Source organism: Tyto alba, unplaced genomic scaffold, assembly GCF_018691265.1.
Source record: "Tyto alba isolate M040663 unplaced genomic scaffold, T.alba_DEE_v4.0 Super-Scaffold_2, whole genome shotgun sequence".
NCBI lineage: Eukaryota > Metazoa > Chordata > Aves > Strigiformes > Tytonidae > Tyto > Tyto alba.
In genome coordinates, this window is record NW_024881282.1 from 50,608,119 (window position 1) to 50,623,381 (window position 15,263).

At 40.4% G+C, this 15,263-nt stretch overlaps 1 protein-coding gene across 2 annotated transcripts in view; it reads left to right on the forward strand.

The window, feature by feature from the left end:
• Positions 1 to 3,382: 3,382 nt before the first annotated feature.
• The window catches only part of PTPRR (protein tyrosine phosphatase receptor type R), a 154,212-nt gene continuing 142,331 nt past the window's right edge, over positions 3,383 to 15,263 (forward strand). For both annotated transcript variants that reach the window (XM_032999847.2, XM_042792880.1), the window contains exon 1: positions 3,383 to 3,540. In XM_032999847.2, the coding sequence (XP_032855738.2) occupies positions 3,480 to 3,540 (61 nt within the window). In that variant the 5' untranslated portion in view covers positions 3,383 to 3,479. The remainder of the gene's footprint in view (positions 3,541 to 15,263) is intronic.

The window sequence follows — 15,263 nt, forward strand, 5'->3', positions numbered from 1 at the left end:
AGCTGCTCACACTGGGGATTAAGTTGTCTGCCTCATGTCTCAAACAGGCAGCCTTTGGGCAGGTACCCCTTAATCCATTTGATTCTTTCCAAAAAACCTCATCAAACAGGACTGACTTGCTTTCACTTAAACTATAGTCAACTTCTTTAGAAAAAAAAAAAAAAAAATTATTTAGAAATTATAACATGATCTTGCCAAAACCTGGATAAAGGTCTTGAAGTTTCAGATCTACAAACGTAGCCACAAATGAGTTGGCTCAGAGAATAAAATACCCTTGCACCCTCTCTCCCTCTTTTGCTATCAAAGCTTTTGTTGTCTCTCAGCTGAGTCAGTGACAGTTTTTCATGCCTGTATTAGAGATTCCACCAAAAATACACTGGAGAGTCTCAGGCCACTTTAGAAGGCTGTAATCCTATATTGACAATACTCATTGAGCAATATGATGCATTTGCATTGGTACAATAATGGTTTTGCCCACAGGCAATCTCTCAGGACACAAGCTACTCCCTGACACTTTTCCTGTAGCAGTTACCCTTCTGCACTGTGTTAAAAGAACCCCTCTTCCCATTCTGGCAATATCATTTAGCGTGAGACCTAATCGTAAGTGTCATGAGATTTCCTCTGCTGAGATCACTGTATACACACACATGCAATTCATCTCTCCATAGAATCCTTTGATCTACGCATATAGCCCCCTCTTCATCCCTCCTCCTCCTCCAACCTGCTTTCATTTATTACTATACACTGTTTCACTTTTCTGCTGAGGCTTGTCAAGGGACAACAGATATGAGCATCCGTATTCATCTTAGACAAAATGTGACTCTCTCTTCTTTAGTACATTCTCTGCTTGCTAATCTATGTATCACTGCCCTCTTAAACTGAAGATTGGTTTTGAATTTGGCTTTCACTGTTTTAGCTTCCTCTTAAATCAATCTGTCAACAGAAGTCTAGTGCAAAATGACGCCCAGACAAGGAAGATGGTCAGCACGACAGGGGAGGAAAACAGTAAGAACTCTGACACTTGGACCAGTCTCTCTTAATGGTAACCAGTATCGAGTGTGACTTCTCAGCAGCGTACTCAACCTGGAAAACAAGAACGTGCTATGGAAAAAAAATTGAAAAGAATTAGCAATATTCCATACCATTTACCTTCCTTATAAATATTGGCAATATTCAGCATTCAGCTAAACACTTAATACAACTCTAGACTTAATGCACTCTCTCAGAGTAAGTCACACACTAGTGATCTCCACTCTGTTAATATTATGTTCTATATTTGGAAATAAAATAAAAAATTAAAAAATCAGTGAAGCTAGAGAATTCAAGCTGATGCAACACGTGTTAGCTCACTTTCTGTTTAACAGCTTCCCACTCTACATTAATGCTTCCATTTTGCATTGATGCGACTGCCTTTTAGAAAGGATGTATTGATGTAAAATTCAGCAAATTATTTAGTCTCAGCTTCCCGTTGTATTCAGCTTAAGTGTGAGCTGGAAGCCTAAATGTTTTCTTGGATGTGGGCTCAAAACCATATCTCAAGACATTTCCCCAGTGGAAAACAATTTTCTTAACAGAGTAGTGGTGAGTCATCTGGTCTTTGTGCAAGTGAGGTGAGTAGATATTGCTACAGTGCTCAATCATATGGAACCACAGATGCCTCATTTGTAACCACATGGGGACAAATCAATACCATTAGCTTCAGTGGAGTTATCCTGTTGACATATTTGACCCTAAATCCTTATCTAGAACACGAGGGTGATGACTTGTGGACAATAACAAAACATCAGAGTACTGTAAGTAAATTTTTCTTCTCTCTTTCCCTAGGAATTGACTAAATTGTAATTTGCACTGTATAACTCACTGAAAGAAATAAGTATAGCCCCCTACCTGTGTCTCCTATATGTATACTTCTGAAGCCTGGGCACATAGGAACTGCCGTTGTGAGGGCACAAGTGGGGTGCATTGCATGGATAGGCTTCTTACTTTAACTTCTTTTAGCTTTCATTTCTACTAGTCAGAACTAATAGGATTAAACTGGAGCTGGATGCGCTGCAATTTGTATATATACCCACAGCAAATTATGGTCTCAGTAGAGAAAGCAGCAGAAATCTCATGACTTAGCAGGGCATCTGAGATATTACTGAGATGACAGGGCTTAAATACCACTCCTTGTTCAAAAATCCCCTTGATCATTTTAATTCCTCGTTTTGGGCAGAGCTCAAGATCGAGTGCTGTCTCCCAACCCAAGCCTTTTTTCACTTATGTTGCTGTCAAGCGAAAGACCTAACTGTCTATATGTATGTGAACAGCCGTGTGGGGGCTGGCAAAGGAAGCTCATTTGCATACATACAGTCACACATGCAATCGCATCTTAGATATCAGGCCCTGGGCAGCCCTTCCCATCTTTATATGAAGCAAATTTCTGCACAAAGATTAGTTTAAAGCTAGTTAGAGGCTCGCAAGCTCTGTTAATCTCCTTTGTTATTTTGTATTTAGGATGCATTGTTTCAGCTGCAGACCTGACCCTGCGCATACACTGCTTGCCACATCCAGGACTAGGCTGTAGACGGATCACTTGCCGGGTGACACATCTGCCGCTTCCTCTCAAGGTTAGCCTCCAGTGACTCTTTTGATCAATTAAACTCAGCTTTAGAAGATGATCTTGTTACAGGGCTGTTTCATGTTTAACCTCTTTACGTGGGTCTCTCAGATGCCTGCAATCAAATTTCCTAAGTGTCTCCTGAGTAGGTGTTGCATCAGTCTGGTCTGAACCACAGCCCAGAGTTCAGCAGATCCCAAGCAAATGTTACTTTATTTCTGCATCAGCCATGACTTCCATCACGCAGTTTTTGCTGTTTATTTTACAACACGTTTGACGACATACTGAAGGGGAGAATTGCCTCCGCTGCAAGCACAAAACCTCACATCGTCAAAGCCCTCCCAGACACGCCAAATCTTCGGAGACGAGCCTCACCAGCGCTGCAATACCGGGGAGGTGCAAACCCCACCGCCTCGCTGCAGCAGTAAGCCCCGGACTGCTGCTTCAGCTGGGAGCTCGGGGAGAAATCGCCTCCCCTCCCGATCACCTCCTGCCCATAAGGCGGCTGGAATTGGAGATCTCCCCCTCCGCCTCGCTCATCCCCGGACACTTCGACTCCCCCGCGGCCCTTCCACAGCCCCACCGCCCGGTGTGTGTGTGTGTGTGTGGGGAGCGGGGGGGTGAGGGGGCGCGATCTCAGACCCGCTCACCGCCGCTTCCCGCCGCCCGAACTCGCCCCTCGCCTCACCCCGCGCCGAAGAGGCAGGTGAGGGCAGCCGCCCGCCCGCGCGGCGCTGCGCATGCGCACCCCGCTCCCAGGCATGCTCACTGGCGGGGGGGGTGGAGAGCGGGACGGGGTGGACGCGGCGCTCCCTGGCTCGGCTCGGCTCGGCTCGGCTCTGTTCGGCTCGGCTCGGCTCGGCTCAGCGCGGCTCGCACCATGCGGCGGGCGGCCGTGTGCCTCCGGGCGCTGTGCCTCCTCCTCCATCTCCGCGCCGCAGGTGAGCTGGAGGGGGGAGGTTCGGGGCGGGGGGGGGGCGGTGGGAGGAAGGCGGCGGGTACCCCGCTTGCGCTCGCGGCGGCGCACCTGTTGTGGCGGGGCGGCCGGGCGGCGGGGGGAGCTCGCCAGCCCCCCGGGTGGGCTGCGGGCGGCGCCAGCGCCGTTCAGCACCGCGGACAGCGGGCGCGCTGCGCGCCCCGCGGAGCGGGGACCTGGCCGGGGGTTGGGGCAGCCAGCGAAAATCGTGCGGGTTTATCCCTTTTTCTTCGCCTTTTTATTTTTTTTTTTTTTCTTCATTACTGGGGAGCGGAGCGGGGCCGGGGGGGGTGGGGGGGGGTGGGGGGTGGGGGGGCGTCGCTACTTGTCTGTGCTCCTGGCAGCAGGGTTTTTGGAAAGGGGAATTTCAGCTGCGACAGCAGGCGTTTTGGCTGTAGCGGTGATAATAAATCCTCTCTCTGCTTTGCTAGCAAAACGTGTGCCTCATTCAGAAATGTGGTGAGCGATGAGCGCCCTAGTACGTACATGAAGTTCCACTGCCAGTTTCGTTCTGATGGTCGTAGCTTGTATTTCTGGCATAGATCTCGGGCTTCTTTTAAGTCATGAAAAAACTGCTTATTTTTCAGAGTCTCTCTCTCTCCTGTTCAGGCTTAAGCGTATATACTTTTAGGGAGGAAATAAAATCTTGAGTAACTGAATAGTTAAGTTCTCAGTTCATAAAGTTGAAGTTTCTTTGTTTTATCATTTATGGCAAGCATAGCTACTTCTGAAGTAGTAAATGGCTGTTGCACCCTGCTTTTAACAGCACTAAAGTTTAGTTAAGAACAACAATTCAATGCGCAGGCACTGATTCTTTTGCTCCCAGGGGCGTCACATTTAGGAGAGATTTTAAAGATGCAACTAATTTGCATTGTCTTACTGCAGAATCATTAAAAGTAATAATTGAACTTCATGCCTCTTTTAATGTGGAAGCAGTGCATGAACATGTTTGCCTGCTCCCCCTCCAATAAGCTGTGTTATGAAAATAGCTGTTTATATAGATACATAAGGAAGCAGGTGCTGCATTCTTTTGTTTGCTGTTGCCGAGAGAAGTGGTTTGCCTTGGTTATTGGTATTTTATTGCCCTGGAATATTAGGCTACACTTCATAAAACCTCAGGAGCATCTTTCCTGTATATCTATAGTTAGGAAGGTCATGCTGTTATGCCTTATATTCAGATGTGCAAGAGATTATTGACTAAAAGATGGGGAGCATTTCATGATCCATTTTAATAAAAGCCTTAAGCTCCTTTTAGATTGTTCTTTTACAACATGTATTAAAATGATCATCTGTACAAAATTAGTGTACAGCCTCTATTTGACATAACATGCCTTCTAATCTCAATGTATCCTCTGTTAATAGTGGACTTCACATTAGCTTAGATGTGCTTCATTTTTCTATCGTACTAATGGAAGCTGGGTTTATATCCTGCCAGTAAGCCATTTACTTTCCCTACTACATTTTACTTGTTTCATTAAGTTACTGGGAGTGCTTGCAAACAAAGCTTGGCCTTTATTGCGAAAATGTCTCTAATCATGAAAAAAAGAGAGGAAAATATACATTTATATGGTGTCACTTTGTTCCCTGAACAATCTTGGAAAATAATTGTTCCAGAGAAGACAACAGAGAGGATGGACAGGAGCTGAACTCAACCTTTGCATATTGGGCATGGCTCCCACTGAGCACAAGAGCTGTGCTTCCTCTAAGGCAAGGCTGCATATAACTTGCTCTTGTTGGAAGTCACTGAAGATGTGACAACAATGAAATAACATAGAAAGCTCAAACTGCTAAGATTTATCTGTTTCATCTGATGCAAGTAGAAAATTTGGTCTTGCACAGGCTACCACTATGGACATCTTTTATGTATAGCTTAAACTTATGAATTATTGACCGTGATTTTGAAGCTTTGGTTCACGTGGAATCACAAAATCCATTCCACTTGCCACTAGTGCTAGGTCATACATGATATCCCAAATATAATTTTTTTTTTTTTAATATGATGGAAACTGCTTGGCTTTTTTGTTTCAAAGCTGAGTTTGTATGAGGCAAGTTTCTAGGGATTGCTAAAGACACTATCAGCAGACATTAACAAAATCTCCCTTGATATCATTTGGTGATAATAGCTTTTAGAGAAAACGTAAGTCTACATTTACTTGAGCTCATGCTACAGCAAAAAGATTTAATTCTCTAATGTGTTTAAATAGTGCTCTGTAATGGAAGGTTATGCTTGTGATACAGCAAATCTGCTTTCCTATGGAAAGACAGTTCTACTCTGGTTGTGTTATAGTAGTCACATATGTATTCTTACAAAAAATGGAAAATATTGTCAAAAATGTGATCGTGAATTTTCATGTGCTTAAAAAGATACTGGTTTACTAAGTTGGTTTAGATACTGATTCCAATAAAGCATGACAGCTGTTTAAACAGAAAACTAAATCCAATTGTGCTGTTGGTATACCCATAAATATACTTGCTGAAATTAAAGGCACTTGTGTGTGCATCTCTGAAAACAGAATTAGGCCCGTCTGCTGAGTGCAGCAGGTGAAGTAATCAACCTATACAGAGCTTGCTGTTGGATGAAGACCTGAATCTGTAGCAACTGATTACAGGTCAGCATGAACCTTCAAATTACATTAGGCATTGCATGACAGAGTGCACAGCAGCACAGGTTATACACTTTTTTTACTAGGTATGATCTAATACATGTTTGTGCAATAAAAAACTAATGTCTCCCAAGATGACTAGGAAGCATTGTTTCCTTGTAAAAGAATGGCAAGTGGTAGCAAAAACACAAAGGGATGCATTAGACTGACTTGTAATTAGAGAGCCATTTGAGTCATCCAGATTACTCAACTAATTAACTATTTCACCTCATTTTCTTTTTTAACAAATTTTGTGAACTGAATTAAAGTATATAATGAATTAAATATCCAGACACAGGAAAAAGGCTAGGAAAATCAACTCAACTAGAAAAAAACCTTACTCAGTTAACAATCACCATATCAACCCACCACCTGCCTTACGTTAAAAATTTTTCTTTAAGAAAGCATTTTTGCAGAATTTGCTTTTAAGAGGAACAAACCCTGGTTTGGCAAGGCAAAGAGTTAACAACTGAAGATTTGGTCAGGTCATCTAAGTTATGGTTTGTTGAGAGAAGTTTTTACACTAGCTTGCTAAAGGCTTCTATTATCTCTCATTTTCTTATTCTCTTCATCAGTGAAGAGATGCATTGACAACCTTAGGTCAGTATGTGGACCAATACTTCTCTACTAGCCTTTTCAGAGAGGAGGCATGTAGATCCTTGTATGGAACTCTTGATGGATCCATTTCCCAAGCCCATCAGCTGAATCTGGTAAAATTCAAGGTAGAAAATAGTGGCATTCTATCTTCTTGGGGCAATGCTGTAATAACATAAGGATTGCTTATATCAAAACTGAAATTTCTTTGACCACAAACTAACACTCTTTTGGGTAGAATTCACTAGGTGTAGAAATATATGTTATAAATATGCTAGACTGGTTCTCAGTTAGTTGTTACCAAAGTCCACAGGGTGATTTTACTAAGTTCTGCTGAGCAGAAACTAGTACTTCAAGTTTCCTGGTCAAACATGCACTGCGTGGTATTCTCATGGTTGGAAACTGTTTGAGTGGACTGTGGTTTCAGCTTAAGTGTTGTGGGACCTATTTTCTATAAAATGCACAAGCTCTGTCACAAAAATAAGGAAATCTGGGGACTGCACTTCTAGGGTTGAGGTGAGATTTGCACAAAATGCATTTGCCATCAGATCCATTTCAGTAACCTCATACTAATGAGTGAATAATGCTAGCTTCTAAATACATCTAGAGTGAATGTGAAGAAGCTATTGATTTCAAAAATGTATTGGAATCCTGCTTCATTACACTAACATAATCTAAATGAAGCTGGTACTTATAACTGCCTTCTTTAGAAAACATATTGCTGGCCATGAGTGGGTGTTTTTACTAGAATAGACATTTGTGCCTTTTATTAGTAGACTCATGGATAATCAGAGGGTAGTCATCTTTAAAGGTTCTGTTGGGGAGAATTTGTTTTATAATTCGTTATCTGACTTCATATTTTTGAGGAAGTATTTAGTTGAAAAAGAGACTCTTGTAATGTTTTTACATGTGGAAATTCTTGCTATTCATAATTTTGAAAGACATCATCTTCTACAAGAGGTTTATGTTCAGTATGTCTATTAGGAAATTATTGAGGCTCGTGATCTTGGAATCCCTCCCTAATTTCATTTGTTGTATTATGAGAAGATTGAAACATCTTAGACCGCAAGGGCTGGTTCCAGCTTCTCTGGAGGACGAAGCAGGAGACTTGCTGAAAATTATGAATTGGGCTCTTGGGGGAGTATGTGTCTCTAGAAGGAGGCTAATGAGGTAACAGTGTACGGTCATGTTTGATGGTGGTCCCCTTCCATGGGGATGCTATGGGGCTTGATATGGGGTACTAGGAGGAGGGGTAGGTCTCTTACTCCATAAAGCACAGTCATTGTCCTGTAGGATTTTCAACATGGATTTGGAATAAATACTTGGAGAAGCTTAATAAGATATGCTCCAAAATCCTCAGTGTGATTTCCTAGAGCAGTACTACTGCAAAAAAAAAAAAACAGCCAAAACTTTAACTTTAACTTGACTTCCTTTCATACCAGCTACTGATTTACGCGAAGATACTATATATTTTGTGGAGATACTATATATTTACATTCACATTATGTAGAGCAGAATTTAGCCACAACCTTCATTTGGAAAATGACAGTAATCACAAAATTAGCAAATTGATGCAGCACTTTCTCACACCTTCTGGAAAAAAAAGTCTGATGTGAGACTATACAGTACATTAGTGCCAGGGCATAAGTATGGCAGAATACTTAAGTGCCTTTGGGACCAATGGCTCATCTCTTAATTCACATGAGTAGACCTAGTGAAATCAATGGTCTGTGGTATCCAGTTTCATTATTGACATATCAGGCAACAGGCCCATAAAACGAGATGCAAAGTGTCTTTTTGAAAAAGAGACCACTTGTGCTTAATTGAAATTCACTGTAGCTGTGGATATTTTTGGCCAGAGCATTTTTTTTTTCCATACTGAAAAGGGCAAATTCAGCGAAAATGAATTTGCAGTTGTTTCTATTTTCAGCAGATTGCTTATTAGAAAAGGAAGAAAATTCCTTGCAATCATCTCTCTCCCGCTCCCTCTCTTGTGTGTACTCCCTCCCCCACCCTCTCTCGGGGATGTTCTAACACTCTCTCACACGTGCGTGCATGTGCTTACTCACTCTCACACAAGCACACACAGAAAAATGAATTATATATACATCTGTGCATATACATACACACACACACATTTTTTATGAATTGATTTTGTCTGATTTTTTTTTTTGGTGTCACACGTTCTGAACATTTTGTTTAAGGACAAATCAAAATATTTTTCCCAATTTTTACAATTTTCCTGTTCTGTGCTTGCTTGGCTCTGGTGTAGGTTACTTGCTCTGAATTTTGACGTGTCATGGGTACTATTCCTCTGCTGCAAAAAGCCTAGCCTTTTTATTACTGGACCTAGCTAGGAAAGCGCGGAACCCTTCCTATGAAGGACTAGGACGTTGTAGCCCTGTAGCATGGTGCTGCCATTGCTAGTAACAAAGCTGTAAGCTTTGTACGGAGTTTGCAAGGCTTCATGACTGGGGCTTGTCAGGACTGCTGTGCTCAAACTTTCCTTGAGCTGCCTCTTTTACTTGATTTAGCTCTGACAGCAGTTTCTCTAATTGACTATATCTGTTTTAATCTCACTTATCTTTGCATGGTACAAATCTAGTTTATACAGGTAGCTCTAACACAGGCTTGATAGAACAGTAGAGGCACTGAGACCGGAGGCACGGCATGTGGCATAGAGGAGTGCATGTGTGGGATGCTAACAGATGGGGCACATGCTTGGCACTGAAGACCCCATGCTATACAAAGCTCACTAATAGATAAAAATGCAGACCTTAAGCTTGAGAAAACTGGTTTTAAGGGTTAACAAAGAGAACAAAGAAATAGTATCTAACATATGTACATGGCACCATTTATAGTAAATTCATACATAACCTGGAGCTGCAGGTCAATTGAAAAAAAGAGAAAGGTGTAAATGCATGTTAACAAGCAATATATATATATGGCCATAAGAGGAAGGAAGAAGAAAAATCCATCAGCACAAACATCATATTCCTCCTGGCAAAGGACTCCAGATGCTAACAACTCCTCTTAACATCCCCCCCATTACCAACATCAGTTTGAAACCACTGACCTTAGGACCCAGAGAAGTAGTGGAGGGGTGAGCATAATACCAAGGAAGGGGATAGACAGTTTTAATTTAATTATTTCCATTATTGTGACTTTTTCTGTATTATTATTTTTTGTTTTTCTATAAAAATTAGATCTGGACTAACAATGCTTCTTGAAATAGGTTGTTAAGATTTTCATTATGCTAACAATAAACTCTCGGCTTTACTTAAATGTCTAAGGTGTGCTTCATCTTTGTTCATGAACAAGACTTTGAATGTAACTGGGCTGAGAAATTCTAGCTGAAGGAGGCCGTGAGACGCTATGCAGGAGCATGTCTGATGAAAGATTGTTAGGTCTAGCAGCCTACTTTGAGTAGGGAATAGCTTCATTTTTATTGCACTAACAGGTTTCGTCTTAAGAGGAAGCTGTGGTGTGAAGGAAGGATCTCATCAGGTTTTGTGTTCTGTCATTATTCTCTGAATGATGGAAACAGTCACAGCCTTCAAGTCCCTCTTCTGCAAGCACTGTTATATGTAGGAAAGTATTTTCCCAGGTGAATTTTTTTGTCAGTTCCAAAATCTCCAATGTGTTGCTTCATGCATGTGCTACCAAACCAGCAAATGGATTCATATTTTTTCCTTTTCAGGTTTTCCGGGTTTGCCTTACAAAAGCACTTTTGAAAGTATGTTCTGTTGTCAAGCTAATGGTAAAGTCATATTTTAGCCATTGTTTAACTGCATTTTATTGGTAATAATTTTTTGTCTACCTTGCTAAAATGGAACAATAGTTTGTGTTTGGCTAAAACTGCATAGCCAATCCTAATGAGATTTAGATTTTACTGATGTACTACTGTGCTGACAGTAAGACATACTGTTAACCAGACAGTACAGATGTAAGGCATATTGCCTCCAGACAGCTTTTGTTTTCATTTGTGCTTTCAACATCACTTAAAACATTTTTGTTTCCCACCAGATGTGTTCACTCTCGATATGTTTGTGGTTTGTTTTTTTTTCCCAGTAAGGTAGATGAAACAGGGATAAAGCAGTAGACTGTGTATCTTTCAAAGTCAGACAAAGGTCCTGTTGCCTGCACCAGAAGGGACAACCTTCACATCCCAAAGACAGAAGTCTCTTAAACCTATAGTAGTGTTTATCCTATGTCTAGAAATTACTAGTAGTTTGCGTTTCCCTTAGTATCTTTGCCATTGGGACTCCTGAGAGCTGAGCCATGCTCATAAATGGCTAACATGATGTTAAGCATTATAGCACAAATGCTAAGATATATTTTTTTTGCCCCCCTTCCTCTGGGCCAACATCTACTTGGCCCTTACACAGAGAAGAGAGAACTGCAAACTCTGCTCTGCAGGGTGTGTGTCCATTTCCATCTCAATGGACTAAAAAGAGGCAGGCGATGAATCGCCTAGCTGTAGGAACATTGGCATTATTGGAGAGAATTGATCTGTGGTCTGCATAAGTACATTGACCTGCCTCTCACAGTGACTCTGGGTGGCTGTTCAAGAAGAGATGAACCATTGTGCAAGAGGTGGTAAAGACTGAGCCTGTCCAAAGTCTGCGGTTGGTTTATAGGGTGTGAAGAAAGCTTGCAAGGAACAAGAGCATCTTTCAGAATGGTGAGCTAAACAGAAAGAAAAAAAAGCGTGGGCAGCTCTGGGTACAGAATTTAATTACCAAAGTTAAGTAAGTCTTTTTACTGAAAATAAGAAATTATTTGGCAACAGCATTAAGTACTGTAACTCAAATTGCATTTGAGTTAAATTTATCTTTGAGACCAATCAGTCAAGTTTCAGCAGGTTTTTCCCTTATAAAATGACTCTACATTTTCTGCTTTTTTTCCTCCAGTTTCCAGTTTGTTAGCATGAAAATCTCAAGCTGAGTAATATACCAAGATATCTGTAACTACAGATGTCAGTGTTATTATAGTACTAGTTATAGTATTAAGTGTGAGTTTTAAAACATATGCACTATATGCCTATATTCACTTGTGCATTTTATTTACTAATCAGGTATAGCACAGCAGTTCCGTTGATGGATTTGGGGTGGCTGCACTACTTACAAGTGGTAAATATACAGTATACCTCTCATTACAGAAAATGGGAATGTTTGGGAACATACCTTATTATGAATTTAATTTGTTCAGATTCAAAAAAGTAATAAGACTTAAGACAATGACTTCAATTTGTTTTTCCAGATATACATCAAGACTTCAGACACCATTATCTTAGCCCTATCTGGTTTACAAAAGAATGCTATGTACCACTGGGGCTCTCCTTTTCCAGTTGAATAAAGTTTTGTTTTCTGGTGCTAGAGGATGCGAGATAAAAAAAAAAAAAAAAAAAATCTGTAAAGCTGTGATATTTGTATGTTTTAAAAAGACAAAACTGTACTACTGTGTTACTGGTTTATTAATGGATCTTGACTATCTTGGAGATTTTTATCTGTCTACTTTAGAGGAAGTGAAGGTATTTGGGAATTGAGAGTCTAACAATTTTTTGGCAGGTTTCTTTAAAATAAAATGTCAACTGTCTGAGAGTAATCAGGGAGTCAAGACAGTCTAAAGAAGTCCTGGGATTTCTCTGTTAAGCAGAGGCCAACAGGGACAGTCAAAAGTGCCCACAACGTCTTTCACATCAGATTTACCATTTAGTATAGGCTTTCATTTCTGCATATGTAATACAAATTTGTAGTGTAAGACAGGCTCATCAGCGTGTGCTATCTAGCATTCTTGTGATTTACTCATCTATTATCATGGGAAAAATTTTTGCTTCCCATATGCTGAGACCATGTGGGTATTTCACATGGACTTCTGCTAACCCATTCTCCATCATTCTTCTGTAGATTGGATTTTTTTTTCAGGGCAGAAATTATATTATCTTGTATGTGTCTACAGAAAACTAAGAAAATCAAGTGAACATACAGTTTGAACCAGCAAGCAGAACAGTTGAAACCCACAGAACAGGGAGTTTCTTAGGGCTTTTTCCAATTTTCCTTTCAGGAAGAATGGTGAAGGCAAAGATGGCAACTGGTGCCAATGGTGGAAATACTGAAATTAATACAAGCAATGAAGATGTTCAGATGTAGAAAATATGCATTCTACATCACCCTGGAGCTTATTGTTGCACTTCAATAGATGAAGTGTTTCAGTTGGTAGAGGTTCTAGAAGCAAAACTCTAGGGTTTGGAGATACAACTAAAGATAATCTGAGATTTTGAGGAAGGAGAATACTGTTGTACAGGAGAAGTTAAATTAAAGAGGAGGGGTTACAGTGGAGGAACATGGAAGCAAGATCAAGACAGGCTTTCTTGTTAAAAAAAAAGAAAATCTAAGGAAAATCAGCAGCAGCATGTGAGGAGCTGAAAGGAAGAAGGAAAAGTCAACCAGTAGGTAAAGAACAGAGGATGAAGTAGCAATATTCATCAGGAACTGAAGCTGAAGAAAAAAAGAGTAGTGACCAATCACTACATTGTACAGACAGAAGAACTGGAAGACAGAATCAACAAATCATACCAGCATAAAGTCACAGTACAGTATCTGTTACTAAAGGAAATAGGAATGGTTATTGTGTGAGATGATCTACATGAAGGAAAGGTAGGCTGTTTTCCAGGAGCAAAGTTAGATACAAACCTGCTAAGAGAAGTTCTGATGTGAGTTTGAAAATAACCATTGATTATTGTTCATTTTGGAACAAATAATGAAATAACATTTTCCATTGTCAGAAAAATAGCTACACTTATCTGAGAAATAGGTAAAGACTCGGCATCTTTTTAATTAGAAGAAATAGCATAGAATTATAAACTGAAGATCTAGTCTGTTCTCCTTAATGTCAAGGCAGAATCAACTATAATTCTTTGTAAATACACTTGAGGGGAGGGAACTTTAGGAGAAGGAATAAAATTATTTTAGTTAAAGGATGGTATCAGCAATGAGTGAGTATTACAAGTCAGTCATAAATAACTCTGTGTTCTGAAGTAGAGTTCAAACAGGGTTGTGTGAGCAGAATATCATAACTCATTTTAGGATTAAGTTTGCTAAGTTTATGGAAGAAATACATCTAGGAATTGTATTTTATGAGCCTTGTCCTAAGACCAGTTTTCTGAATTTCTGTATATGTTGGGATATCTGAAGCTTAAATGGCACCAAATTCACTTTTTTGCTATCATAGTTCAGTTCTTCATAGCTTTGGATTGTTTCCTCCAGGGTCACAAAGGAACATTTGCTTTTTCTGTATAGGTACAGAACTCGATACAGGAGTCCCAGTCTTCTCTTTCTTAAGGGTTGGAGACTGGCAATACTTAAAGGCGATGTGTAGAACAAGTACTGGTGTTTCTAACAACTTACTTTGCCAAGTGTCTCATTGGTACATACTGCTTGTGTTCAGAGCTGAAGTCTGAGGGGTCAAGAAGGAATATTTTCCCCCTTCATGAGATTAAGAGGAATCTTAAGTTTCCCTGCAGTTCAAGGGTGGCCCACTTGTTAGGGTCACCTGAGGCATCCATAGTAGTCTAGGAGCCAAAGTCTGATTGCAGTTAGGGCCTTATCCACGCACAGTCTGCTAAGATCAATGATGTTTTTCACATGGGGCACAGTAAATGCAAGTAACCTACTTAAGATACTGGGGCTATGTGGGCTTCTCAGAAAACCAAATTCAGCCTAGTAATTGTGTTGGAACATATTTAAACTTCTCACTGTCAGCTGGTAAAAAATAGATTTGTGTGAATGCAAAGAGTATGTTGTCTAATTAGACCTGTTAATTTCTAATTTCTACAGTTTGGGCCATTACCAAAATATATTTTGTTGTCTATCTTGAAAATCTGCTGCAATGGACCATGTATTGAATCTGCTACAAGGACCTGTGTTACTGATGTGATTTTTAGCATTCTAATGGAAGTGAGCCTGCTGGGATTTAGTGGGAAATGGTAATACTGCTGTTAAAAAGTACTGAGACTCATGAGCTGGCAAGCTTTTTTGGGGGTTCCTTTAACTATTGTTTTATCAAAAAGACAACCATTCAGGTTTTTCCATGTTACTCTGGATTCAGTCAGGATTAACTCTGAAGTCACACTTGGGTTTTACCTTAATATTATCCGGTAAAGAATGGGCTAGTACTTAATTATATTCGCCGCCTACTGATGTGGACCCATGTTTGGCAGAGAATGCATTTCTCAATGATGCATAGCAATAGTATAGCACAGATAAGTATTGTCCTTGATTTTCCTAACCAAAATTTCATGAGGAAATTAGGTCAACAGAATGTAATTATCTACACTGAAATCTCCTAAGGGCACTGGGTAGAGCTGTGCAAATGGCTGATTATTTTGATTTGCTTACAGAAGCAAAAAAATCAGAGGCAAGAATCAGTCTGAATAGAACAAAATGATTTC